The sequence below is a fragment of the Heliangelus exortis genome, chromosome 14, assembly GCF_036169615.1.
Source record: "Heliangelus exortis chromosome 14, bHelExo1.hap1, whole genome shotgun sequence".
Classification (NCBI taxonomy): Eukaryota; Metazoa; Chordata; class Aves; order Apodiformes; family Trochilidae; genus Heliangelus; species Heliangelus exortis.
Window position 1 is genome coordinate 13,503,054 of NC_092435.1, and position 27,234 is coordinate 13,530,287.

Genomic DNA, 27,234 nt, shown 5'->3' on the forward strand with positions numbered 1-27,234 from the left:
AACACCCAGAATTATGCTACCTACAGAGAAGGCTACAACGTGTATGGCACAGAAAGTGTGAAATCTAGGGGTACGGTGACAGGGCAGGAGCTCAAACCTCTGGGGTTTCTTCTCTTCCCTCTCCCTCTCCTTTTCTTTCTGTCTTTCCTTTTCCTTTTCCTTTTCCTTTTCCTTTTCCTTTTCCTTTCCTTTCCTTTTCCTTTTCCTTCTTTCCTTTTCCTTTTCCTTTCTTTCCTTTCCTTTTCCTTTCCTTTCCTTTACCTTTCCTTTCCTTAATTCCCTTCCTTCCTTCCCTTCCCTTCCCTTCCCTTCCCTTCCCTTCCCTTCCCTTCCCTTCCCTTCCCTTCTTTTTCCTTTCCTTCTCTTTCTCTCTTTGTCTTTCTTTCTCTTTCTCTTTCTCTTTCCTCTTTCTCTTTCTCTTTTTCTCTTTCTCTTTCTCTTTCTCTTTCTCTTTCTCTTTCTCTTTCTCTTTCTCTTTCCTCTTTCTCTTTCTCTTTCTCTTTCTTTCTTTCTCTTTCTCTCTCTCTCTCTTTCCTTCTTTTTCATTTTCTTCTCTTTCTCTCTCTTTCTCTTTCTCTTTCTCTTTTTCTTTCTCTTTCTCTCTCTTTCTATCTCTTTCTCTCTCTTTCTCTCTCTTTCTCTTTCCTTCTTTTTCCTTTTCTTCTCTTTCTCTTTCTCTTTCTCTTTCTCTCTTCTCTTTCTCTTTCTCTTTCTCTTTCTCTTTCTCTTTCTCTTTCTCTTTTTCTTTCTCTTTCTCTTTCTCTCTTTCTCTCTCTCGTTCTCTCTTTCTCGTTCTCTCTCTTTCTCTTTCCTTCTTTTTCCTTTTCTTCTCTTCTCTTTCTCTTTCTCTTTCTCTTTCTCTTTCTCTTTCTCTTTCTCTTTCTCTTTTTCTCTTTCTCTTCTCTTTCTCTCTTTCTCTCTCTCGTTCTCTCTTTCTCGTTCTCTCTCTTTCTCTTTCCTTCTTTTTCCTTTTCTTCTCTTTCTCTTTCTCTTTCTCTTTCTCTTTCTCTTTCTCTTTCTCTTTCTCTTTCTTTCTCTTTCTCTTTCTCTTTCTCTTTCTCTCTCTCTTTCGTTCTCTTTCTCTCTCTCTTTCGTTCTCTTTCTCTTTTTCTCTCTTTCTCTCTTTCTCTTTCCTTCTTTTTCCTTTTCTTCTCTTTCTTTCTCTTTCTCTTTCTCTTTCTCTTTCTCTTTCTCTTTCTCTTTCTCTTTCTCTTTCTCTTTCTCTTTCTCTTTCTCTTTCTCTTTCTCTTTCTCTTTCTCTTTCTCTTTCCCTTCCCCTTTCTCTTTCCCTTTCCCTTTCCCTTTCTTCCCTTTCCCTTTCTCTTTCTCTTTCTCTTTCTCTTTCTCTTTCTCTTTCTCTTTCTCTTTCTCTTTCTCTTTCTCTTTCTCTTTCTCTTTCTCTTTCTCTTTCTCTTTCTCTTTCTCTTTCTCTTTTTCTTTCTCTTTCTCTTTCTCTCTTTCTCTCTCTCTTTCTCTCTTCCTCTTCCTCTTCCTCTTCCTCTTCCTCTGTGTGTGATATTTTGCCTTATGCCTCAGCAGACTGGTGCAAAAGGGCTTTTGAAGCAGCCCCTGGTGCCAGTCTCTGGGTCTGAAGGATTTAGGTTTCCTCCTGAACAGCAGTAAGCTCAGTCCCAACCATGCTCACTGCCTGCAGGCTGAGGCCAGTGACTCCTCTCTCCAGTCTTGTGCTGCTTAAGTGTTTACAAAAGTATTTGATTAACTGCTTTTAAAATTCCTGTAATCAGAATTCACATCTCTCTTGGCAGTGACTGCTTCCCCTTTAGTTTTTAAGCTATAAACAGCTCAGGTAAGTGCTTTTAGGAAGTCTCAAAAACCAATCTGCAATAGAACAAAAAATGCCTGTGCTAGAAATCATGCTTTCTAAGCATGAAAAGTAGAGCAAATTGCTGAGAAACTCTGGGAAAAAGCTTGGTTACCCCATCACCCACAGACTGTGCCTCTCCCCAGGGTGAGCTTCCCTGCCCTCGCTGCTGAGCAGTGATGAAATTTTTCTGGTTTTGTCCTAGATCCTCACCCTGGCAGCACGCAAGAGGAGAAGCAGCAGAGAATGTGGCTACTTCATGGATTTGGACCACCTGAGCCAGTCATACTCTCTCTGAGGTGTCAGGCATGACACGCAATGATGATGGTTGCAATGTACTTTTAATCGGAAAAACTGCTATTTTTTTCCTTCAGTGCCTTATGGAAGACTCTGAGACTCACAACAATGCAAACCATCACCGAAATATTCTTGCTTTGCTTGAAAGAAGAAAAAGAAGAAGAAAAAAAAAAAAAAGGAAAAAAAAAAAAAAAAAAGAGAGGAAACAGTAAAAGGAAGAGAAGGAAAAGAGAAATAAAAAAAGGAAAATAAGAAAATGAAAAGAAATAAGAAAAAGCAAAGCGAAAGGAAAAAGAAAAGAAAGGATAGGAAAAAGGAAGGGAAAGAAAGAAAAAAGAAAAGAAAAGAAAGGAAAAGAAAGGAAAGGAAAAGAAGAGAAAAGTAAAAGAAGAGAAAAGACGAAAGAAAAGAAAAGAGAAGGAAAGAAAAGAAAAGGAAAAGAAAAAGAAAAAAGAAAAGAAGAAAAGAAAAGAAAAAAAGAAAAGAAAAGAAAAGAAAAGAAAAGAAAAGAAAAGAAAAGAAAAGAAAAGAAAAGAAAAGAAAAGAAAAGAAAGGAAAAGAAAAGAAAGAAAAGAAAGAAAAAAGAAAAGGAAAGAAAAGGAAAGAAAGATGAAAGGAAAGGAAAGGGGAAAAGGAGATGAAGACAAGGAAAGGACTGATAACAAGATATTAGTATGTGAAAAAAATTCTTGTAAAAAAAAATCAGTGCAACAAAAGCCATTCTTTGATACCACTGCACAGTAAATGAACTTGTGTCCTGAAAGCAAACTGCAGCCGGTTTCATCAGCCACCCAGATCCTGTCAAATTATGAAACTCCTCCTGACACAAAGCCTCAGAAATCTGCTGCGTGCAAACACAGACTGGCCTGTCACTGCTTGTATCAGCTGATGTCAAGATGTTTCAGTATTTACTTATTGGTGGTGTGATTTTTTTTTTATTATTATTATTATTGTTTTATTTTTCCAAGCCACTTTAAACTCTCCAGCTAATTTGAGCAATTCTGCATAGCAGTAAAAGGTGGGACACCTGAAGAAGAGAATTTGTGCATTAAAAAACCAGTTAAGGTCAATGACTGTGAATCTGTAAATCCAAAAGAAAGTAAGTTGTGGAACTGCATGTCTTGCTTCCAGATCAGTAAATTAATTTCATGACAACGTAGCTAAAGTGTGGGCAGAAAATACTGCATTCCTTTTTTTTTTTTTTTTTTCTATCATCAGGCATACCTACAGGTGCTTTATTAACGTAACATTGTGTGTGGTTTTTTTTTTTTTAAAAAACAAAAAAAAGCTATTTGCTGTTTAGGTTCAGACCATATATCTCTTCTCATGCTGTGCATCTGCATTTTAATTCACAGTTTAATATCAAGCAATGAGGCAAGAGAAGCACAGGTTAGTTTTTCCCAGGCCTGCTTCTGCTTCACCCCAAGTCTTTCAGCACTGTGCTCAGATAAAGCTTCTTGGTCGTTTTACAACAGAAGTAAGGAAAGAGGATAATAAAATCAAATTAGAGCTGCAGTTCCAGAGTAATATTAAGTGATCCAACATGACTCCTGCTAGTACTGTTATATTATATCAGCTCCTGCCAACTCTTATTTCGTGGCTGCTGGTGAGAGGACCCCAAGCTCCAGGCAGCACTGCTACAGGCAGGGGCTCGCTCGTGCTGACATCCCAGGCTTAGACAGCAGCAGTGTTTCAGCCTTGAACCTCTGCCTGGAAACTATTTAACTTCATCTTTAAAAAAAATAATAAAAAATTAAAAAAAAAAAAAAAAACCTAAAAAAAAAAAAGTGCAAAAGACAAAAAAAAAAAAAAAAAACCCAACATATTGTCAATCACACGGGAAATGTTCAATGGAATATCTGCATACTAATTACCTCTAATCGACAATATGTATTTTCTGTAGTTTACTATAGAGTTTTATTTCATCAGTAACATACAAGGAAAAAGAAACTCATTTAAACCAGTCTGACCCTTAGGCGTTTAGTTTGCTGATGATAGATTTGAACTTTTAATAGGATTTAAAAACAAGAATTAAAAAAAAAAGATTATACGGGGAAAGTCTTGTTAAAATAAGTATTTCCAACAAAATGTAATATAAAATAATTTTAAAAGCTGATAGGAGAATAATTTATTGTTCGAGTTTTTAACAAGATATTGACAAAAAAAAAAATTGTTGGTTTGTTTTCATTTTCTTTTCATGAAACTGTGAGGGGTTTTTTCAACTTCTGAATGCCATCACGTCCCCATCAAGGGCGAGCTAAAGCTGTGAGGTTATGAGTTGTATTTAAAACAAACATTTTTCTTAAAAGCTGTATAAAAGATGTATGTTTATCAAATCAATTTTTAAGAGTGGAGGCTTCACACCAGTGAAGGGAGTTTGGTAAATGGTTCATTATTTTTTAAACTTGCATGTAAAGCTAAAACAAAACGTGTTGAGTGCTTACCAGTTCCAGCTACCAACTTCAAGCTATCGGAAGTTCGGCAGTAGTCTCACTATTATTTGTTTTAGTACTATTTTTTTTTTTCATTTCTTTTGCTTAGGGGAATTTTGAGGTTCTTTCCTTCCTTTCTTTCCTCCTTTTTTTTTTAATTTTTTTTTTTTTTTTTTTTTTTTTTTTTTTTTTTTTTTTTTGATTGTTTGTAACTTAAGTTCCTATTTTTGGTCGTTGAAACTGCACTTCAGTGAGCAGAAAAATTGCCAAGCAAACTAATGGCTGTAAAAGCATAAACTGCATGTGTGGGCATCAATTACTGAGCCTCATTTTAATGAGGTGTTGTACAAAGAGTTTTAATACATTTTGTAAATAAAACTGTAAAGAAAAAAAAAAAACAAAAAACCAAGAGTACACTGATCTTGTCACAAGAGCAGAGGGACTCCCTGCCTGCTGCTGTCCCCTTGGCCAGGCAAATCTTTCTCTACCCATTTGGGATGCCTCAAAACTAAAAGTTGGGTGTGGATGGTGGATGCCTCAGGCTGCAGAGGTATCACTGATGCTGCTCCCACTGTGCTGAAGGATGGGGACCATGCTGGGAAATGCATATTTCTGGTTTGGTAGCCTGCAAAGAAACTCTATTTTTTTTCTCTGTGAGTGAAGTTGGTTGATTTTGACAGCACCAAAGGGGAAAAGGAGCAGGGGAAAGCCTCAGGGCTGCAGGTTTGGGTAAGTGCTGACTATACTGATGTGTTTTCCTGCAGTTCCTATATTTTCAGCAATGCTTTCAGAACAAAAAAAACCCCACACACAAACAGCTTCACCCAACATTGCAGCTGATCTGACTAATTTATTGAGCTTACCTCATCCACAGTTTGGTTTTTACAAGTCACCACAAGCTGAACCCTGGGAAGTAACCATGGTGTTCAGCACCCAGTGTGCACCCATATCACCCCCCAGCAGGGACAGCCCCTCCTGGGGTCCCCCTGCCCCAACCAGCTGGTGGTCCCCATCAAAAAGCAGCTCCCATTAGGCTCCTTTGGGGTCCATCATGGGTGACACTCCCCTGCAAGTGCCCAGAGTGGTGGGAGATGTCACTGATATGGCTGGGGATGGGAAGATCATCTCCTGAAAAAGAAAAACCAACAGGGAAGGTCCTAGGCAGGTAGTGCCACAGCAGAGCAGGTGGCCATGGGACCTGGGCAACCAGTTTGGTACCTGCTGGCCAAAGCAGACCCTGAAACCCAACAGAGGAGCTGTCTGGAGTGTCCCCAGGGTGGTGTGGGGACCTTGCAGAGATCAGCACCAACTCCCTGGTGGGTCCTGGCCATGGAGCTGCTGAGCCTGACCCTGCTCCCTGCAGTGCTTCTTGGATGGGGAGCACAGAGGCAACTGCAAAACGAGCTCAGGAACAAGGCAAGAGTGGAGAGAATAAACAGCAACTATTTTACTCTAACCCACACTGTGATCCTGAAGGTTTTGGGTTGTTTTGATGTTCCTGGGCTCCAGCCTTTCGTGCCCAGGCTCAGTGACATGGGCCTCCCTCCCCTCAGCCCTCTGCTGAAATGAACCTATTTAGTTGTAAAGAGCCCACACAACAAATACAAGGAGGCAAAAAAAACACCTAAAAAAACAAAACCAAACCCCCTATTTTGTCCTTCAGCCTTCCTTTCACACCCAGGATCCAGTCCATCCAACACAGGGGGGCTGTGCCCTTTTCCCTCTCCCCCCACACGGCCATGGGGGTGAGCACTGCTCCCTTCCCATCTATCTGCCAAAATCTGCCCCTGTGAGCAGGGTTCCCTGTGTCCCCTGAGCCCCCTGAGCCCCAGCCCCCAGCTGGGGGGTGTGAGGGACACGGCCATGGCAGCCTCAAAGCCCCTCTGTAGGGTGACACTGAGCAAAAAACACCAGGGCTCAGTTCTGCTGCTCAACCCCTGCCTGCTGAAGAAGCTGATGGGGGCTGGGGGGGTGAAACCCTACAGCTGCACCCAGTGAGCTGGGATGGGGTGGGGAGCAGCCTCACCTGGAACAGTGGCCATGAGGAGAAGGTGCAGGAGCCATCCTGGGGCTGGCTGTGCCCTGGAGTGCTGGGTGGGCATGGGGAGCCCAAAGCTGGACTTGGCAACAGACACAGAAGCTCAGAGCCCTAGGACACAGTGCTCCACCACAGTCACAGAATCAGCAAGGTTGGAAAAGACCTTTAAGATCACTGAGTCCAACTGCCCACCCTACAACCCCTAACCACCATCCCCTGTAGCTCTACATCTGCCCATCTTCTGAACACCTCCAGGGATGGTGCCCCCCACCACCTCCCTGGGCAGCCTGTTTCAATGCTTCACTACTTTTTTTCCTAATATCTACCCCAAACCTCCCTGCTCTCCTTCTCTCTCCTGCTGTATAATCCATGTGTGTGTATATACACCCATACAGACACACAACCTGCCCCAAAGCTCCTCTACCTCTAGATTTCTGGGGAAAATAATAGAAGGCAAAGATCAGAGTCATTAATCCAGTTCCCATCAGTGGGAGCAAAAGGATTTCCACAGTGCTCAGGTTCACTCCTAAATAGCCCAAAGCCATAGCAGCCTCTCCTGACAGCAAAGAGCACAGCTGACAACAAAATAAAACAAGACTGGAGCTGTGACACAACCCCCACTGTATTAACATGGCACAGTTTTCCTTCCAAGGTTTTGTGCAAAGCGCTGCAACGTATTTTTAAAAAAATAATTACTATTTATGGTTATTAAAATAATAAGTCATGGTTATTAAAATTAAATTACAAAATTTCATTGGTGCTCATATTCATCATCTCAGTCTGGAAAACTGACTCTATTTTCCAGGCAGCAATACATAAACAAGCTCCAGATAATGATAGCTCTATTCAATTAAACTAAAGGATTTAAGTACAGAGATAATATTTTCACGGATATTATAAATTTCAAAGTAATATTAACTGAGAACATAATATATCTAATATTGGTACAGGGAAAGCAGTGCCAGCAGCAGAGCCCACATTCCCCAGTGCCCCCCCACAGCTCCCTGGCTGTGGGAAAGGCCCAGGCTGGCATCACACGTGGGCTAACACTGATCAGGTCAGGGCAACCATATCTCACCCAACCCTGGAGCCCCAAATATTTATTTATTGCATTTTTTCCAACACTGAAGTGTTAGCCCTGAATTAGTTATGATGGCTATGGATGACAGGACATTCTACAGAGCAAAAGGTCCCACTCCACAGCAACTTGAGGAGCAGGAGGAGCAGGGAAGGCACCAAAAGTGATGGAGCATGGGGCAGGGAGCAAGGAAACACCAGAGGCTTTCCAAGCAGCACCTCACCTCATGCTCAGGAAGAGGCTGTTGCCTTTCCAAGCAAGCAGGAGGCAGAACTGACACCTAAAGGTGATCAGGGAGCCAGTTTGTAGGAGCAGATGAGGATCAAAGCCAGGATGAAGTGTGGCACCTGGCTTGCCCCAACAGTCAGCTATAGGACAGCCTCCCATCATCTGTTTTGTTTTTTTTTTTTTCTGTTATGGTATTCAGGTTGTTCCTTACATCACGCTAGTTTAGGCACTATGAAAGGAGAAGTGAGGAGCTGAAGGCAGAAGCAGAAAAGAATCTAAAGCCAAAGGGAGAAGAATCTGAGGAAGGGCCAGAACACCTGGCAGGTGATGGCAGAGCTGCCCTCTAAGAGAGCCTCATTCCTGGATGAGGAATGGGGCTGAGCTGGTGACTGGTCCATAAAGGGTTAACAGGGGCCCATGGGAGCATCCCTGGCCTTGCTGGTAAGGAGAGGGTGAGGTACACAAAGCCTGTTAAAAAAAAAAAGAAAGAAACCACAGCCAGGATGCTGGTAATGACTGGTGCTTTAAATAAAGTTTAGCATATAAATAAACTTACTCACCAATTAATGAGCACGTGGCAGACGCTTCATACACTGTAATGAGAAGGGAAATGCATGATATAAAGTCAAAAATTGATTAAAGGACTATGAAAGGGGACATGCAGCCTGTGTGGGAGAGCAGGACAGGGTTTAGGTCAAGGCCACAAATGTGGGGATGGGGGGACAAAGATTTGGTTCTGCTGCAGGTGGGGGGGGGGATGGGGCAGAGCAAGGGACAGGGGGGAGGACCAGGGAGCACCAGGGAGCACCAGAAAGCACCAGAAAACACCAGAAAGCCACCAACCTGGGAAGGAGCCTTGGACCAGGCAGCTCCACCCCCGGCCCCGACTCCCAGGTGTAAAACTCCACCCTTCTGGCTCAACAGCACCCCAGGTGCAATGAGGGGGTAATGAGGAGTTTGAAACGATGTCCGTGTGCTGAGAGCAGCAGAAAAGCCCTTCCCGCAGCTGCAGGACGCGGTCTCTGCTCGCTGCCGTTGTTTGGAGCAACACTGACATGCAGCGGTGGGCAGGGGGGGATCTCGGTCCGAAACCCCATCCCCGGCTGAATGCAGCCCAGGGAACACCCTGAGTGTCCTGTCAGGAGCTGGGGATTCTCCCCAGCCAGCTCAGGGAACACCCTGAGTGTCCTGTCAGGAGCTGGGGATTCTCCCCAGCCAGCTCAGGGAACACCCTGAGTGTCCTGTCAGGAGCTGGGGATTTTCCTCAGCCAGCTCAGGGAACACCCTGAGTGTCCTGTCAGGAGCTGGGGATTCTCCCCAGCCAGCCCAAGGGTCCTCCTGCCTCCCCCAGCACATCCCTGTTCTGCAGCTGATGGTGATGGGAGAGGGTTGGGGGGATGATTTTAACCAGACATAGATATTAGGAAGAAATTCTTCACTGTGAGGGTGGTGAGGCACTGGCAGAGGTTCTGTGGCTGCCCCACCCCTGGAAGGGTTCCAGGCCAGGTTGGATGGGGCTTGGAGCAGCCTGGGCTGGTGGGAGGTGTCCCTGCCCATCAGGGGGGTTGGAACTGGATGGTCTTTAAGGTCTTTTGCAACCCAAACCAATCTGGGATTCTATGTCCCTCAATGGGAGAGCCCCATTCCCAGGAGGGCCCCAGAGAAAAGGGGGGGGGGGGGTGTCCCCAGACAGCCCCCCCTTCTACCTCACAGCACCCCAGTTTTACACCCATTTAAACCCCTCTCCATTTGACCAACTCTTGCCCACCCGTGCTGCTTTCAGTGCAGGGCTGGCATTTTCTGAGAGGGAGAGGTGTCTGCTGTGTGCTTGGGGAGCAGATTTTAATATCATTTGAAGCTTTTAAACAAATATTGGCTTTGAATTCCAAATTGGGCTGAGCAGGCTAATTACCAAAAACCTACAAAATTAATGTAAGAGCCACAGTTTGAGCAGAAGCAAATAAATATAAATGGTATTTATTTAGTATTCCCCTGCCCTTTAAACAAGGGATGTTTGCCATAGTCGGGCAAAATACCTCATTATAAAACAGCTGAAGCTGTGACCTAGCACAAATGCTGCAGATTACACAGAGCAATTAGAACATCACCTCAGACAGACCTCACCAGGAACAGGGCTTCATTATTGGGTGCTTTGTCCCACGTTTCCTCTTGCTGGGCCAGGACCATGGCAGTGGGCACTGCCAGGGCTGCCCTCCTGCTGGAGGTTCTTCCTCATCTTCCTCATCTCAAGTTTAATCCATGAAAGCAGTTTTGAGAACACAGTCCCCTTCATTCAACACTTCCCTCTGAAACTCACTGACCCCCCCTGTTTCCACTCAAGGTCTCTGGCAATCCCACCTCCCACGAGCTGCTCCCTGCATCCAATGCCCATCACCAAACAGCTCTCGCTGGTGTCTCCACACACAAGGCTGAATCCCTGCAGAGATCCCCACAAAAAGGAAGGACCAGGTTTCAGTGGGAAGGTTTCCCTGGAAGAGAAAACCCTCCCTCAGCCATGACCGTGGAAGGAGGCAATTCCTACGGCCCATCAGGGAATCAGGACAGGGCAGAGAGCAGCCGAGTTACTCCAGCTACAGGATCTGCTTTCATAAAGTTGTCTTCCTGACTGATGCAGGTTGCTGCTGGTTTATTTCTCTGCTTGCCAGACCAGGGACCAGCATCTTGGATCCCTCCTCTCCCACCACTGCCTACGAGGCTGTGCCAGCACCGTGCTGCTTCTGCCATGTCCATGGGCATCCCCAGAGGGATGTTCCTCAAAGCTGAGTGTTAAGTGATTGTTTCAACCCCTTTTAGATAGTGTACTCTTCTGTTTAGAGATTACACTGTATTTGGAGACCCCAAGGTGCCCTGGGTGTGACAAACCTGCCCACAGCCAACCTGCCAAGGCCTATCTCATTCACATGCCAGTAAATCCCAAGGATTTACAAGGATGAGTGACTTTGATGGAAGTATTTCATTTCAGGCTGCCTTAATGAGTCAATTAAAAGCTCCTGAGTATTTAGCTTGGTTGGTCTCCTTTTTAGTAATTCTTCTTCTTTTCTAAATAGCTGGGTAAGTCAGGATTCCCTTCAGGATCCCTACAGGATTCCCTTCCCAATCTGTGTCTTCCTTGCACTGTGGGACAAAGGCTTGTAATCTTCTATTCATCTGGAAATAACCTCTAATTAAAAAGGACAAAGGTAATCAGAAGAGTTTTACTGATCAAGCACTACAATATCCAGTACAGCCACAACACAAACCACCCTATCCCAAACCCCAAATTACTGAAGACACAAAGTGACCTTCACAGACCACCCAGGATGCTCAATTTTTGTTCAAGTTCCTTTTCTCTGGGAAAAAAACCAAGCAAACAAATAAACCAAACCCAAAGAGTATTTTAAAGTAATCTGTGTTTATAGTACTGACACCTGATACAAAAAGGTTACTTTTTTATCATTACAGTCAGCAAATATTCTATTACCTATAGGCTTGCTTTTGCTTGTTGAATCCATGCAAAAACTCTATTCCTAAACACTCCTGGGAATAAAACAAATTAATTTGCTTTGTGGACAGAACCCTTAAGGCCAAGACCATCTTCTGCAATTAAAAAAATCTGTCAAGCTACAACTCCTACAGGCAGGAAATTTAAGCAGGCACATGCTCTGTTCTTCCCAGTCCTGTCACCTAGTTTGGTGTCAGCAGCATCACACACTCAGGTCTGGCAAAAAACCCCATTACCCCATTACCTCTGCCAGCACCCAGGCTCATCACTTCAGGCACAGACAAGGACACATCAAACATTTTTTTTTTTTTTTAAACAGAGAAACAAAATTCTCAAAGGAGAGGAATATAAAAAATTGCAATATTACAGTGATTTAAAAGGTCCTTATGGTGTCAGCATCATTTTTTCCCCTTGTTGCTTGCATATTTTGTGAATCCTCAGAGGTTTAAACCACCAGCTAAAGCAACTAATTTGTGATGAAGCTTCATTAGGCTCAAAAGTGTTGAACACACTATCAGCTCAGCACAGAATGTACCTTACATATTACTATTTTAAAATAGTCTCTATAGGCAAACTCTAAACCATCTGAGCTCCAGAGACACCAACCCTCAAGCCAAAGCACAGCTGGAGCTGCTGCTGGTGTGCAGATAGATTCCTGTCAGTTCCTCAACAAAGACAAGACCCTCAGAACTCAGAAACTCCAGCTCCTATCTGATTTTTTTTTTTAACACAGGAGAGAGCAGGACAGGAAAGAGCAATACAGGTGTGACACATATAGAGCAAACCTATATTATGTAAGCAAGTCATACAGCAATCAACTTACCATTTAAATCAGCATATTCTTCTGTCACCCTTGTTTCCTTGTACACTTAGACTGTAAATTTCACATAAACAGAATGAGCATTTAAATCTATTAAGCATGATTCTCAGAGCAATCATTAAAAATCAGTTTGCTCAGAGAGCTGTGGTTTCTACACTTCCCCATGAGCAAACCCTGCTTCCCAAGCCTGTTCAGTAAGGAGCAATCTCCCCATGCAAACTTAAGTTGATTTGTATGAATTTCATTAATAAACATCAATGAATGAGATGATGATGTTGCAAATGAGAACACACTCCTTTATGTAATAATTCCAGTAACATAGGGAGAAGTTAAACCCACAAGAAATCTCAGTCTTTGTTATCAAGATCACCACTTTACAGTAGTTGAATCTATCAAGACCCTTAGATCCCACACCTTCTCCAAGAAGCTGTTCCTTAACTTCCATAACTTCTTTTAAAATAATGTCAAAAATCAAAAATAATTATTCAAACTAAAGAGACTATGATCAACTTTATATTAGCTGTTCCCTAAAAAAAAAAAAAAATGAAAAAAAAAAAAAGTGCAGCAGTTGAGGCAGCTCTCACTACTGCTCATCATCTTCTACAGCATGAGGACCAAGGCTGTGAAATTTTAGTTCTGATAATATTCCAGTCCTGATATTGTTAAACCCCTCCCACTGGCATCAGATCCTCTTCACACCCCAACAGTTTTCTTGCATCAGTTTTGAAAAGAAAGTAGATCCTTACCAAATGGATGAGGAGCAGAATATGAATTTAAAAAGGAGACAGATTCAGGAAACAAAAAGGCTGAAGAGGAACTGCTTGGTGCACTCAATAATTCAACTGATTTGATGTGCAAATAGCAAAGAAAGGGGAAGTTTTCTTTCCTCCTCCAAGTCACCACCTCTTTATTCTGGCTGACAAGGCAAAGGAGGACTTGGCTGGGGTTTCCAGACAGATGTCTGTCTGTCTGTCTGTCTCACAGGGCTCTGGGCAAACAAAAGGAGCCAACACACTCAAGTTTCCATCAGTCCTGCAGTCCCCATAAAAGTGGCTGTACAGAAAGTGTCTGAGAGAGGCACCACATCCAAAACTTGTAATGAATCTGCCTGTGTCCCCAGCTCCTCCTTTTTTGGGAATATTCATTGGGTATTTAAGCTGCTGGACACAAGCCAAAGAACCTCAGCTCTCACTTACACTTTGTCATCATTAAATAGTGAAGTCTCTGGGCACTGGAAACTCCCCTTCTCCAAAGGACACAACCAGGTGTTCTTCCCCAGCCCATTTTCTAAATGAAACAACCTAGTGAGAGTCTTGACTGAAGGAAATCCACACCTTTGGGAGGGCAGGGGTGGAAATTAACCCTGAACTTGAGCTAAAGACTTCCTGGTGAACCTCTGACAGGGCAGCTTCACCCTAGAGCCCAACCATGCTCTGTCAGCAGGCAGAGTCCTTTTGTCAGGCATTGAACTAAACTGCTCAAACTAAACCAAGGCTTTTTCAAGGCACTGCAGATCAGCCTAATTTGACTGAATTATGAAATGAAGAAAAAGTGCCAGAGACTTTAATGAGCTTTGGATGAGGGGCAAATGCTTGAGGAGCAAGATGTAGACTTACTGAATACAAGAAGGTACATCCTGAGCTTCTGGAAGCTACTGGAGAAGCAGGACACATCCATCACTTCCCAGCAGCAAAGTAACCCTGAAGCACTGTGTAACCAACTAATCCTTTGCACCAATGTGCAGGCAGTTTCAACAGGCTCCAAACCAAAGAGAGAAAAACCCTCTCACCATTCCAACTAACACCAAATATTCACAGCAACACATAAAGCAATAAAGTGACCACACAGAGAATGATTTACGACCCATTGAGAAAACTATTGTTTATTTAGAAAAAAGGTTACACTGGTAGAATTCAGCAGATAAAAATTTTTTTTGTTTTTTTTTTTAAAAATGTCATTGTGAAACTTCTCAAGACTAAAGTTCAGCAATACAAAGCTCCTGTAGCTGTAATTGTAACTTAATTTATTTCTGTTTTGAAGAGAGCATTTCCAATCAATCTAAAAACGACATGACAAACAAAAGGTGTGGCAGGGGACAACTGAGCACAGGTTTAGGCTAGGATGGGAGGGACAGGGTTCATTCTTTGTTTCTTTAAACAAGTCAATGTTGTACACATAATATACAAATAATCCCTAAGCATTGCATGAAAACAGTGCTCCCACTTGACTTTTTTTTTTTTAGTCACCGATATTAAAAACAGGCCAAGTAATAAATAAAAACAGAGTTTAAATGAGGTAAATCCAAAAAAGGTTCAATAACTGTTTATTTGTGTTTTTCAAACATCTAAAAGAATGCATTTCAGATTGAAAGAATTACTAAACTCAGGCAGTATTTTCGACAACCTAATGTGGAACTCTGTACACATGAAACCTCATTTGCACTATGGCAACTGTTTGTTTGCAGCACATTGTGCTAAAATATGGAATAGGTAACACTTTCAGCCAGGTACTGAAAATAAATGTGTAAGAAACTAAGCAACAAGTTAAAATACAGTAATGTACAACTCAACAATTAAATTCTCAGCACGGGGAAATAAAGCAAAGAACTGAATAATTTAAGGAGATGCAGATGGGTCCTCTTCATTCACAAATTTCTGTGCAATCTATACTCTGGAAAATACATTTCTGGTCACAGCTGGATATCTTCCCATTTCAATCTCACCTGCAATGAGGGCACACAGAATTGGAATTGGATGCTGTTCACACAAATACTGATGTCACCATGAGGCATTTTATTCCATTCACAATTCAAAGAATGAGGGAGGAAATAAAAACCCCATTTTCATCAGTTATTCATTCTGTAACTCATTTAATTCACAGCAAGAACTGTATTAATGTGAAAGCTGCATTGTAAGCAGTGAAACACTAATCTGAAGATGCAAGAAACAAGTAGTCACTTGTGAAGGTAAAAACTCTTAGATGTTATCTCAATTAAGCAAGAAATAAATGTTGTCAATCTGATGTTGTATATTAGGAAGCACATTACAAAGAATTTAAAACAAACCAGAGCAGAGGATTAGATTCCACAACTGTGCTGCTGTAAAAAGCATTTTCACTCTTGACTATGCAAACAATAAGATGGTGTCAAGTATTCCAGGTCAGATGCTCCAGTTTATCCCACTACATCACTGGATGGGAACCTTACTGTCCAACTGACATTCAGCTAAGCAAGATGTAGTCATAAACTGTTTTTTTTTTAATTGCTCACAATCCTCACTTTACACTGAATTATTGATCAAGATAAAACTTCAAATTTTGTTATCAAAGAAGTGGTAAGTTCTTCAGTAGTGAACTTCATCTGCCAAGATTCCTTTTTTTTGGTTTTTTTTCCAAAAGCCACATTTAAAGAAAGAAAAAAAAGAAAATGGGGTCCATCCACAGTGATGAGGCAACAATGGCTATGAAGGGCAAAGAGTCAAAAAAATTCTGTAAAATTCCTTCCCAAGAGTGCTCATAATTTTCACTTTGGAAGCATTTCACAAAAGCACCTTCTGTCATTTCAAGAAGATAAAAAGAAACAGCACTAAGAAGCAATAACATGAACTCCCTATTTTTTTTTTTCTACCAATATCCTCCAAAGAGCACATAGTATCAGCATGAGCTTTTTTTTAAACCCTTATTACCCCTCCACACATTTGACTTCAGCTTCACTGGCAGCACAAGCAACATCACCAAATGGAATTCTTGAGATCCTTTATCCAATAATCCCTCCTTTTGCTCCACAATCCACATGTGGAGACTTTTTTTCAGAAGACGTTTCCAAATGACTGGAAGATTTAAGAACAGAAATTCTGTTTCTGGTTTGTTTTGTTGGATCCTCATCAAACACTCCTCTAAGTGTTATATGAGCCCTCCTGTACTCCTCAGGGCTCTTGGAAAAGAATTCCCAACAGCAAAGCATTTACACTTTTCAGATTTGGTCTCTAATGTTGTAGTTAGAAGCAAAGAGAAGAACTTGGTACCATGTCATGGTCCTTCTCTGGCAACTGAAGCAAGCAGAGCCATGAGGAGGAGCAGTGCTGATGTGAGGGTTCACAGCCAATTAACCTCTCCAAAAAATGTCACCATATAATGGTACCTTAAGTATCCTCAAACCTGATACCCATATAATTGAATTTAAAAACCAATGAGGCTCAAAGGGACCTCTAAAGACTGTCCAGTGCAACAACCTTGCTAAAAAAAAACCAATTAACTAGAGCAGGTTGCTCAGGGCTGTGGCTCATCAAGTGAGGTTTTGAATACTCAAAGGGTGGCAGCTCTGCCACTCCTCTAGATAAACTGTTGGAAGTTTTCCTCCTGCTATCTTAAAATTTAATTTATAGTAAATCTATTGGTGAAAAGGAGCATCACTTCATGAAAGGCAGCATCACTTTATAACTCAGCCAAGACAGCTGTGAAAACAAGACAAATTTTCAGCCCCATCAATCCTTCAAAATCTGAGACAAAAAAGGACTTCTGCATTTTTAAATGTCTTCAGTTTTCTTTTCCTCCCCAAATAGCTGAAAATTAAACACTAAAGATTTTAAAATGCCTAGATGCAAAGAAGAGAAAAAATCCCTCCTATATCAAAAGCTAAATTTAAAGTCTCCACACATTTGCATATGTCTGAAAAAAATTCAGTACAGTGTCAGCAAAGAGCAATTTATTTTTCTAAAAGCTCTGAATGAAAAAATAAAATCTGAATATGGTTACTCAAAATATTCTGATAATTCTTTTCTTTTGGCAAATAGTCAAACAGTTTCTTTTTCTGCAAACACTCAATGCCTCCATGCAAAAGATTTCCTTTGGCTTCTTCCTACTCAAATCTGATCAGATAAAAGATTAAGCAAAGATAATAAACTGACTTAGTACACTGTCCAGCAATTTGGTTTAAAAGCTAGTCCTTTTGTTAAAGAAAAAATAAGAGAAAAATAAGACAAAACTTGAGCTTCCAACATAAGGCAAGATACTCTTAATTAACAGGTAAATTACCAAGAATGATAACTATCAGGATCACATGGATTCATCTTTGCTTTTGTATTGCAACCTTTCTTGGAAAAAGTGCCAAAAATGCACTGCTTGACAGCCAACCCCCCTTTTTTTTTTCCCCAAAATAATTTGAATATCTACACACCTCTATGCCAACAATAGGGGAAGATTTTTTCCTGGGATTAAAAGAAAACAACATAAAACAGCCAAAGAAGAAAAAAAACACCCTAAAAGGAACCCATCCTGTGTAATTTCAGCCCTTTTCAGCCACACTCAGGATCTTTTTGTTAGTGTATCCTTTGCTGGTCAAAAGGAGCTACAGGAAATAAAGTCAAACAGAGAAAATTCTAAAAATTTTTACCTTAACTGGAAAAATCTTCATTATCTGTGCTTGTCTGAAGATTTATGAGTAAATCCAATGTTAAGGAAAAAAAAATATTTTGCTACATAAAAGAAAAGGAAGTTAATTATGTGTTTTTATGGGTTTTTATCAAAAGTTTAATGTATTAAAAGATATTGCTTCTTTTCTTCTTTCCCTCCAGTACTCTCTCGTTTTTCCTTCTTTTCAGTTTTCTCTTTATCATGTCTTGATTCCTTTAAAAAAAATACACATATGGGAAATATTTTATTATAGTATGTGTTACCTAGAATGGTAAGGATTATACATATTTAAAGTTGTAACTGGCCACATCTAAAAAATTTAATTAGTTAGAATGACAATAAACTGCTTCTATGACTTCTAAGATTATTCTGACTTTGTCTTGCAGTTCCACAATATCAGCTGCCACTAAAGAGTTACAACAACTGGGAAGTGCTGTTTTACAACAAAAATGTGTTTTACACATGACTGGAACATACTTACCTCCTTTCACAAAAAAGACCTGTGCTGACACATGCACTTGAAAATCTGAATATAGAGTAGTTTTTATGTAAATGAACCCTGCTTTCACATATTTGCTTCCCAAACTGGTCTGCAAATATAATCTAGAATAATTTCTGCATTGCCCTGGCTACTGCCCAAATGCAATATTCCTCCAATTTATCCAGCCAGGAGTGACTGCTGTAATATTTTGAGTCACACAATACCAGAATTTCCAGGACCATTTTCCTACACATTCACAGCATATGTTTTTAATTTAGGCCATAAAGCAGCAATAAAATTTAGGAAAAAATAATCTAATTGTTCTGTAAAAGAAAAAAAAAAAAATCAAATCAACAAAATAAGAACAGCTTATTTTACCTTTTTGCTACCAGAGGAACTCTTCTCCATCTTTTCTGCTTTAATTGAATCACCTTTCTCTTTTCCTGAAGATTTTGATTTGTTCTTCTCCTTCTCTTTTTCATTTAAGCGAGGGGAATCAGAAGGACTTTCACTCTTACTATGTTTTGAGGAACCAGCTAAAAACACAACATAAAGTTGTAATTCACAACAAACAAAAGCCTCACACCCAAACACACAAAACAAAATACCTACTTGTCCCATTTTCCTCTTTGCGACGTTTGGTCGAATCCTGTGGTACCTCCCGGTCACTGTTTGAATGATCCTGGCACCAAATACAATTATGCAGATGTTAGCAGATTAAAATGTACTCCTGAAGCAGCACCTGCTTACAATGTTATTTTGGAGAACAAATTTTTTAATACTTAAGGTGTATCTCAGTCATCACATCCTGGGTAAGGTTTCTTGAGATCGGTTTCGAAGGGAAGAAGTTTTCAATGAAAATGACATTTCAGTTTTCATTACTGAAACCCACCCTTGAAAAAGTTCACAGGACAAAAGAAAACCAACCCTGACATGGAATCCTGCTTGGAATTGCCAGTACAGGCCATTACTACTGCAAGGACTTTCAATAGAACCTTCCAAGGAATATACCAATTTTCTAAACTAGTTGATAAAAATTTCACCAACCCTTTTTCGTTCTTTCCTGTCCTTTTCATCTTTCTTCTCTCTCTCTCTGGATCTTTCCCTTGACTTGTCCAAATCTTTCTTGTCCACTTCTCTCTCTTTACTCTTGGACAGTGCTGGAGTAGTGTGGTTAATGTAGTGCTGTCAAATTAAGGCAATATCACCAAATATTAATATGCATTCCTAGATGAGTAAATAAAGTCTTACTCATAACAGATGTAGCTCAAAGAGCAAAATTATGCATTAATACTTTATTAGGAAAAAAAAAGAAGTGATAGAAGACACTTTCAAACTTGTCATCTATAATTTAACCTATACCTTGTTTTCTCAGCACTGGAAATTCAAGAAGACTTTCTCTTAACTCTTAACCCTTATACTAAATACACACAACATTCACCAGTATTGTGTGAGAGATGAAATCTACTGAAACAGGACATGCAGATCCTTGGAATGACTTAACACTTGCAATCTTGCCTGGAATGAATTAGTGGAATCAGCCACCTAGACAGGTTCTAGTGCATTTAAAAAAAAATAATCCTTTGAATAATGTGTTTTTTATCTTATGTAATACAAATCTCTACCTTAAGCCTACACTTCAAATAATAGAAGAAACCAAGCAGAGAATTGGTTTTGTTCTGTAATGTGTTAGAGATTGTTACTCCACTCTTTTCTAAGTTATTTTGTTAAACTCTATGAAGAACACTAGTTTCACAAGGATGAATATATTTAATATAAACTGGGGTCACAAAGGCAAATAGAAAATAAGTCTCAGTAATGTCAAGTATAACACTAAACAAAGCTTAAATACTTGACCCAAAACAAGTACTATTTCAAACAAAAAAAATTTTAATTTAATCCTGTCCTTCTCTAGTTCTGGTAAATGTTTAGCTTTCCAAAAACTGGTGTTACTGGTATTATGTTAAAAGTCACATTAACAATATTAGGTCTCTTCTCCTTCTATTACTTAACTGGAACTTAATTATCCTCCTACACCAACGACTGCACCTTTCACTAGATACTGTTTTACTTTTTGCTGTTTTTCCTCCCTTGTCTTTTCTTATTCCATTTCCTACATTACCATTCCACAAGTAAATTTATCCTTGCTCCCTTCTTTGCTGTCAGCTTTTAATGATGATTTGCAAATATGCATTTTCTATGCAGCTCTGTACAGCTGTTCCCAGAGATGCTTTCCATGTGAGAAAGCAAACACATAGCTCTGCTTTTCCTTATTCCATTTCTGAAATTCACAGTGGTTGTTTGACAGATTCCGCTGCTCTTCTACCATCCCAACACAGAGATTTGGATGACACCCCTCCCAAAAAGGGAGGATTTAGCTCATTAGGCTTTACCAGCTTGCTTCTAAGAAATGCTGCTAACTGAAAGCACAAAAATTTGGGCACTGCTGCATGTTGTTTAACTTGGGCAGAGGCCAGAGAAAGAGTAAACACAAACCCAACTCAAGTCTGCCACCATTTACTTCATAAGATGCCCTGTAAGCCAACATTTCAATGCTGGCCAATGCATTTCAATTTTGCCCAGAAACTGGGCAAAATCAGGGGTAAAGAAAGGCTCTAAGCATAAAGCAGCACTAGACTCCTAACTTGCAGCAGAAGTTGAGCTGCTAAATCTTACAGGCTTCTGAAATATTTCATCCTTTCCCCAAACAGGCACATGGCAGTAAAGAACGTTTGTTTTGCACAATGTGTAAGGAACCTTGTCCAGAGTGGCACTCAAGATTGGAAATTGGTTCATTAAGAGAGAAAAAACAGCATTTAGAAGAGGAATGAAAGGGCTGGACAGTCCCCATATCCCCTGAGCCCTTAAACAACCCATAAAAAAGTCACATTACTTGCATATACTTCCAGTTAAGTCTGTACAAACAGATTACAGTTAGTTCTGCAACTTAACTTTTTTAATTGACTAGAAAAATAAAGCTGTTCATTAATCATTTAATTATAACTAGCCTCACTGCCCACTTGATTACCACATTGATATGGTAATAAATAAAATAGTTATAAATAAAAATTTAGCTTAACTAATGAAAAACTGAGTGAAGCTTCAATGAACCAGCTCAAACTTGACCAATACAGTACAGGATGGAGAAGTGAGATTATACAGACTGCCAGGTACCACACTCGGGATAAATGTGAGGTCAAATATCAGCTTTCTAATTTCAAAAACTATGAATACACACTATTTAATGACATTGATTTAGAAATCTTTTTTTGAAAATGCAAGTATTCAATCCGTTGACATTATAATTTCATCAGCTCTAAGAATCAACAGATGCTTTCTATGTGAACTCCCCCTGTAAACAGGTATGGTTGGTACCAGAAAGAGACAACTGTAAAAAGCTATCAGCAAGCATCTGTTATGAAATCAGAGCCATTCTGAATTAAAACAGTGTTCTGAATACTTTGTTTACACAGCAAGAGCTACAAGTAAAACAGGAGTGCCAATGTGGAATAGGTAGTGATAATCCATTACACATTTTTAAATAAAGTGAATGCCAGTAACTCCAGATTAACCCTCAGGTTAGCCAAAAAGTCCAAATGGTCAGCATTTTCCAAGTGATAAATACTTGTGCTATTAAGTTGCACATCAAGAGCAACTATAGAAGACCTGATTCATTTCCTATCAGCAACACACCCTAGGAAATTAGCAAGTTTACAGTAGCTGTGACTGTTACTATGCAAGGGGCTGAGTTTAAAAAAAGCAACATATTAGTTGCAGTATCTAAAACACAATATTCCAAAATGTCATTTGAGAGAAATCCTTCCCTACTCAGTGCTTGTCAGGCCACTCCTGAAATACGTATTCTGTTCTGATCCCTGTTTACAAAAAAGATGTGGACAGGCTGGAGGTCCAGAGAAGGGCCACCAAGATGGTAAAAACAGGACTGGGAATCAGGTCATGTAAGGAAAGGCTGAGAAAATTGGGTTTACTCAGCTTTGAGAAAAGGCATCTTAGAAGGGACCTTATGAATGTGTTCCAGTATCAAAAGGGTGGCTATATATATATATAAATAAGATGGAGATTCCTTTTTTGAAGAAGTCAAATGGATGAGATGAGGTGTAATGGGCACAAAATACTCCTGGAAGATCCCAACTGGACACAGGAGGAAAATTTTTCCCAATGGCAACAATCATCCATTGGAATAATCTCCCCAGGGAAGTGGTGGATTCCTCAACACTGGACGTTTTTGAGAGTCAGCTGGACAGGATGCTGGGCCATCTTGTCTAGCCCATGCTTTTGCCAGGAAAAGTTGGACCAGGTGATCCTGGAGGTCCCTTCCAACCTCAGTATTCATTGAATCTGTGAACTCCTGAAAGCATTCTTTAGAACACATTCTCATGAGATACAGAATCTGAAGTGCATTTACAGGAAGCAACCACACACAGATGGTTATTAGGAGGTCGTCTGTGATGCTTAAAAATACAGCACTATAGCACTAAACAGGAATACAACAGTAGCAAGGGGAAAGAGCACTGATATTACAGAGATCTCAAATATTTTCTGTTTTAACTAACTACTGGTTTTTAATTGGAATTAAAAAAAAAACCTAACTATTCAAAGGACCGTTTTAATTACACTATTATCTCTTCAGCCAAACAAATGACTTATTCATAAGGACATTTCAAAAAATTTACCAATTTCAGAAAGGAACAGAAAAGATATTGACCCACAAAATCACAAAAATACTGACAAAATCATAAATTCAGGGGGCTTTTACTATACTGCTTCCCTGTAACTATCCCTCTCTCCTGTGCAGAGGTTCTACACAGCAGCCTGAAAAAAAATCCTGTTACTACACTTGCATTTACAGACATGGAATTTGCATTTCCTGGTGGGATTTGCCACAAGACTGAAAGTTATCTCTGCAACACAACATGAAAAGTAAACTTTGGTGGTGTCTGAAAGATTCAAACCTTTGCTGAAGAGTCCTTGAGTTCGTTGAGGTTGTCCTGTAGAAAATGAATGGAGATGACACGTAAGCTGGAATAGTTTTCAGAAACCAGAGGAACTTTGGGAAGCATGGCTGTACCCTCGAAACAAAAAACAGCTACTCCTTCTGGAATAAATCTTATGTTAATACTGTACACTGCAAAAAGCTAGGAAGCAAAATATTTTTTAAAAAGAAAGAAGGAGGGGAGGGGGAAGAGACAGTTATATCTATTCTCTAGACTCAATTATTACATAAACTACAAAATGTGTTTATATCTAATTCTTCATAGAACAGTGAAAAAACACTCCTGCCAATACAAAATATAAAGAAAAAATAGTCTTAATTCTAAAATACAGCTGAACCACAGGTGAAGCAGGTTTAAATTTTAAACCTGCATCTTCTCCACTTTTGGTTAAATGTGGTAGAAGTCACTCTGGAATTACTTTACATTGCCATTTACAAAAAGCAGGCAAGAAAAACTTGTTATTTTGTGCAGTTACCACTCTCACCTGCTTCCTAAAACTAGTAACAGCTATTTGAGTTCTTCAAAATCAGCCTAAATCTTTCAAGTAAATCTTACATAGAAAAAGTTGTACTCTTTGAAAAAACAGAAAAAAAAAAAAAACCAAAAAAAAAGAACAGTTTGTTCTAAAGCTGCTAAGATGGAAAACCTTGCTCTAAAGTTGGTAAGACGGTGAAGTGTAAAGGCCCACAAAATCCATCACAGTGCTCTTGATGAAGTATTAGTAACTTACAGTTTTGAATGTTCAACGTACTGCAAATTCAAAGATTCCATGAACATAGATGGTTTAGAAATAAAATAAATATGGAGCAAGGAATGGCTACCCTGAGTCTTCAAGTAGGCTACGCCCATGGTTTTGTGCTGCGCTCGAATGCTTGGGGTTTCTCTTTGCTGGGTAGGAGGCTTGGTTGCCACATCTGGGTTAACGCAGGGCTCAACATGGTGGGAACCCATTGGAAATAAACAAACCTCGAAGGGAAGGTACAACAGAAGCTGCATGCTCACTGAATATACACAACTACAGCAGAACTGATCACCAAGGAGACTTTAAAATGGAACTCCTTTCAAGACTCCTCCTTAGAAGGCACACATCGGTATGATGCTCATCAAGAAGCCTGATGAATTCAGAGGTATGGTGCATCCCGCATCATCCAGGAATCTTCAGTGCTACAGATTCTTCAATGGAAGTGCAGAAAAATATGCTCCACTCTGCTGCAAAGACTCATTTGCTTGTAGCTACCATTGCACTCCAAAAAAACTGACTGCTTAAAACAATGAGGCACTTGTGTGTAAAAATTCTCTTGCCATTTCCAAACACTATTTACAAAATTTGTGCTAGGTCCTTGAAGCATTATTTTGGTTAATTAAAAATACTTTTATAGAAAAAAAGACAGTCCGCCAATAAAGAAAAGGAATGCATTTTCTAATGCAACATAAAACCTCCAGTGGTTCCAGTGTATACTTGGCACAAAACTTGAAGGAAGTCGAATACTGGCATCCCAAACTTGTGAGCCTAACATGGGAGCTGCCTTCCTCAGGCTATACTAACCTTTACTGTTGAGGAATGTGATGGAGAAGAATGTGTATCAACTTTGCGGCGTTTTTGTTCTGAGGAAAGAACAGAACAACAGCATTTTTAAAACATATTTAAAAGAGGATAATCTAATCATACAGCTTGCTGAAGTACCAAAATAATTTAAGCTAGAATACAAGTTTTACCACTCTGTGAATTTTGATTTTCTTAAACTCCCCAGAGTTGGCAGCTTAGCTTGACTCCCTTTATGAAAGTTTGCAGGAAAAGCGTAATGTGAACAAACTGTTGCAAGATTGTCTTAATTTCTAACTTCCATTTTATGTAAGTCTGTATCTGCATTTCAGAGTTGCTCCCAAGACCTTGAAAAGGTGAACCCAGTGCTGCTCTACTTGGTTTGCCTTAAGCAGTGCAAGTATAAAACTCAGCATCAGCCTCAGATTATAAGAATTTAAAAGAGCAACATGAAGGCTCTGTAAACCCTTAGCAGAAGAAGAAACTGATAAAGCTTACTGTGTCCTTCTGAAGGACAGACAGGCCTACATCTTCCACATCCCATTTTCTTTCAGTTCAAATGTTACGATACAACTCTCAGAGCAGGCACAAGGTTTTTTGTCATTACATTTTTGCAAAGGCCACAGTTACACAAATATATTTTAATAAAAGAACATTTAGACTTAGACTAAAAAGTGACAGGCTTTATGAAAATATGCACTCAACTCACTGAAGATGTGAAGTTCACACGTTCACACAGTTTGTGCCTTCTGAAAATATGCTGACTACCTACTTCAGACCCTGACTGTATTTAAAAGCAAAATGCCAAAACCCCACCTATTATCTAGCAATTCTTGTTCAGCATCTCCAGCATTTTTTGACATTTTTTTTTGACATTCACGAATTTTCCAGTGCCCCATTCTGTTTTTCTAGACAAGAAAAGAAACTAAATATGTAGACTTACCCCTTTCAGATTCTGATATTTCTGATCGGGGAACAGGTGACTTCAAGGACCCAGCTACTGGAATCTTTTCTCCTCCTTTAGCATTTTCCTTGGATTTCATTTCCTTCGCTACATCTCTTTCTCTGGATGGCTCCTTTTCTCTCTCCTTTTCTGCAGTTGACTTTGATTCAACAATGGTTACAACTGTCTTGGACTTTTCTTCTTTTGAAGCTTTTTCTTCTTTCTTGACTTTTTCTTTCTCCTTGTCAGATTTTGGCGTTTTCTCCTTGATCTCTCTTGCTTTTTCATCTTTGTTAGCCCGTTCTTCCTTTGGCTTATCTTTCCCATCCTTCCCAAGTGCCTTCATCTCTGGAGTGGCAGCTGGAGTCTTGTCTTTCTTTTCTTTATCTTTTTCCTTCCCACTTTTTTCTTTCTCATCCTTCTCTTTAACTATTTTGCTGCATAAAAATAAAAAAAAAGGTCAATTATCATGCATACAAAACTAACTCTAGTTTTATCACAAAAGGTTTTCACTTCTGATGGGTTGATAGAACCTGTGAAGCAGTCAGATTTGCTGTCTCTATCAGAACAGCAACAAACATGTCCTCATTTGTTTTACCTTTATTTATCTAAAATGAAATGCATTTAACAACAGTGTCAGATCAGTACAACTGTGTATTCTGAAAGAAATAATCTATATTAATATATGTTAATCTAACAATGTATATGGAAGAGAATGCAAAAATCAAGGCTGTTCAGTTTCAAATAATTCTGCTGTTTGGAAAGAAGAAAATAGAGAATGTCAAAGTGTAGTTTTTCTCACCTATTAGAAGCACTGTTTCCATTGCTTGTTGTCACCTTTGGTGTAGCATTGACAACTTTATTAATAACTTTCACCACACCCTGAGATTTCTCCTTTAGTTTCTCTGCTTAAAAAAGAAAACAGTTTTGTATTATAAGTTAGTATAAATCCTGCTGGTTAAAATAAAACAAGTACCTAAGCACAGTCATGTAAGATCATGTGTAGCTAAGTTAAAATAGGTAATTAAATGCAGAACACACTCTCCCAAAACCAATTAAAAATAAAGAACACACCCTAACCCCATTTAGCATCACATTTAGATTATCTTTACAGTTTCATGAACAAAATTGAGAGAGTAGCATATAATGTCAGAATTCTTCTAAAACAGCCCAATTGGCTGGGGCTTGCAGCAACCTGGTCTAGTGGAAGGTGCTCATGCTCATGATAGGGGAATTGGAACTAGATGATCTTTAAGGTCCCTTCCAACCCAAACCATTCTGTGGGAAAAAAAAAATTAATAATAAATAAATAAGATTAATAGGTTTGTTTACCAGTCTCCTCTGTAGTGCTTTCTTCCAGTCTAACTGTATTTATTGTGAGAGATGTTGGCATCCCAGCACCACCTGGCCCATTTTGTACTGTTGCAGCTACAGCATTCCTGGCAGGTGGATCTTTGTGGTGGAATTCATTTTCAGGTATCATGAAAGGCTTCCTACTTTTCAACTGCCCAGAATAGCTGCAAGTCGCACAGATTGTTAAATATGCACAAACAAAAAGCAAACATGGGCTGAACTTTAAATGAGGGTCTAATCTAACAGTTCATCTGTTATTTATTTCACAGTTTT

General features: G+C 39.8%; 2 protein-coding genes across 5 annotated transcripts in view; one reads left to right on the plus strand and one right to left on the minus strand.

Moving 5' to 3' along the window:
* GRIA3 (glutamate ionotropic receptor AMPA type subunit 3) overlaps positions 1-2,270 on the plus strand; it is a 145,862-nt gene extending 143,592 nt beyond the window's left edge. For 2 of the 3 annotated variants that reach the window (XM_071757473.1, XM_071757474.1), the window contains exons 15-16: positions 1-70; positions 2,028-2,270. The exon at positions 1-70 is cut by the window's left edge and continues 176 nt beyond it. In XM_071757473.1, the coding sequence (XP_071613574.1) occupies positions 1-61 (61 nt within the window). In that variant the 3' untranslated portion in view covers positions 62-70; positions 2,028-2,270. The remainder of the gene's footprint in view (positions 71-2,027) is intronic. The other variant, XM_071757472.1, reaches the window with a different exon arrangement.
* Positions 2,271-14,072: 11,802 nt separating this feature from the next.
* Positions 14,073-27,234, minus strand: part of THOC2 (THO complex subunit 2) — a 49,183-nt gene continuing 36,021 nt past the window's right edge. Inside the window, exons 29-39 of one of the 2 annotated variants that reach the window (XM_071758256.1) lie at positions 26,941-27,125; positions 26,411-26,513; positions 25,609-26,045; positions 24,669-24,727; positions 23,081-23,116; positions 19,155-19,292; positions 18,720-18,789; positions 18,486-18,643; positions 17,763-17,839; positions 17,607-17,654; positions 14,073-14,939 (exon numbers count right to left, since the gene is read on the minus strand). In XM_071758256.1, the coding sequence (XP_071614357.1) occupies positions 17,627-17,654; positions 17,763-17,839; positions 18,486-18,643; positions 18,720-18,789; positions 19,155-19,292; positions 23,081-23,116; positions 24,669-24,727; positions 25,609-26,045; positions 26,411-26,513; positions 26,941-27,125 (1,291 nt within the window). In that variant the 3' untranslated portion in view covers positions 14,073-14,939; positions 17,607-17,626. Of the gene's footprint in view, positions 14,940-17,606; positions 17,655-17,762; positions 17,840-18,485; positions 18,644-18,719; positions 18,790-19,154; positions 19,293-23,080; positions 23,117-24,668; positions 24,728-25,608; positions 26,046-26,410; positions 26,517-26,940; positions 27,126-27,234 lie in introns of both variants that reach the window. The other variant, XM_071758255.1, reaches the window with a different exon arrangement.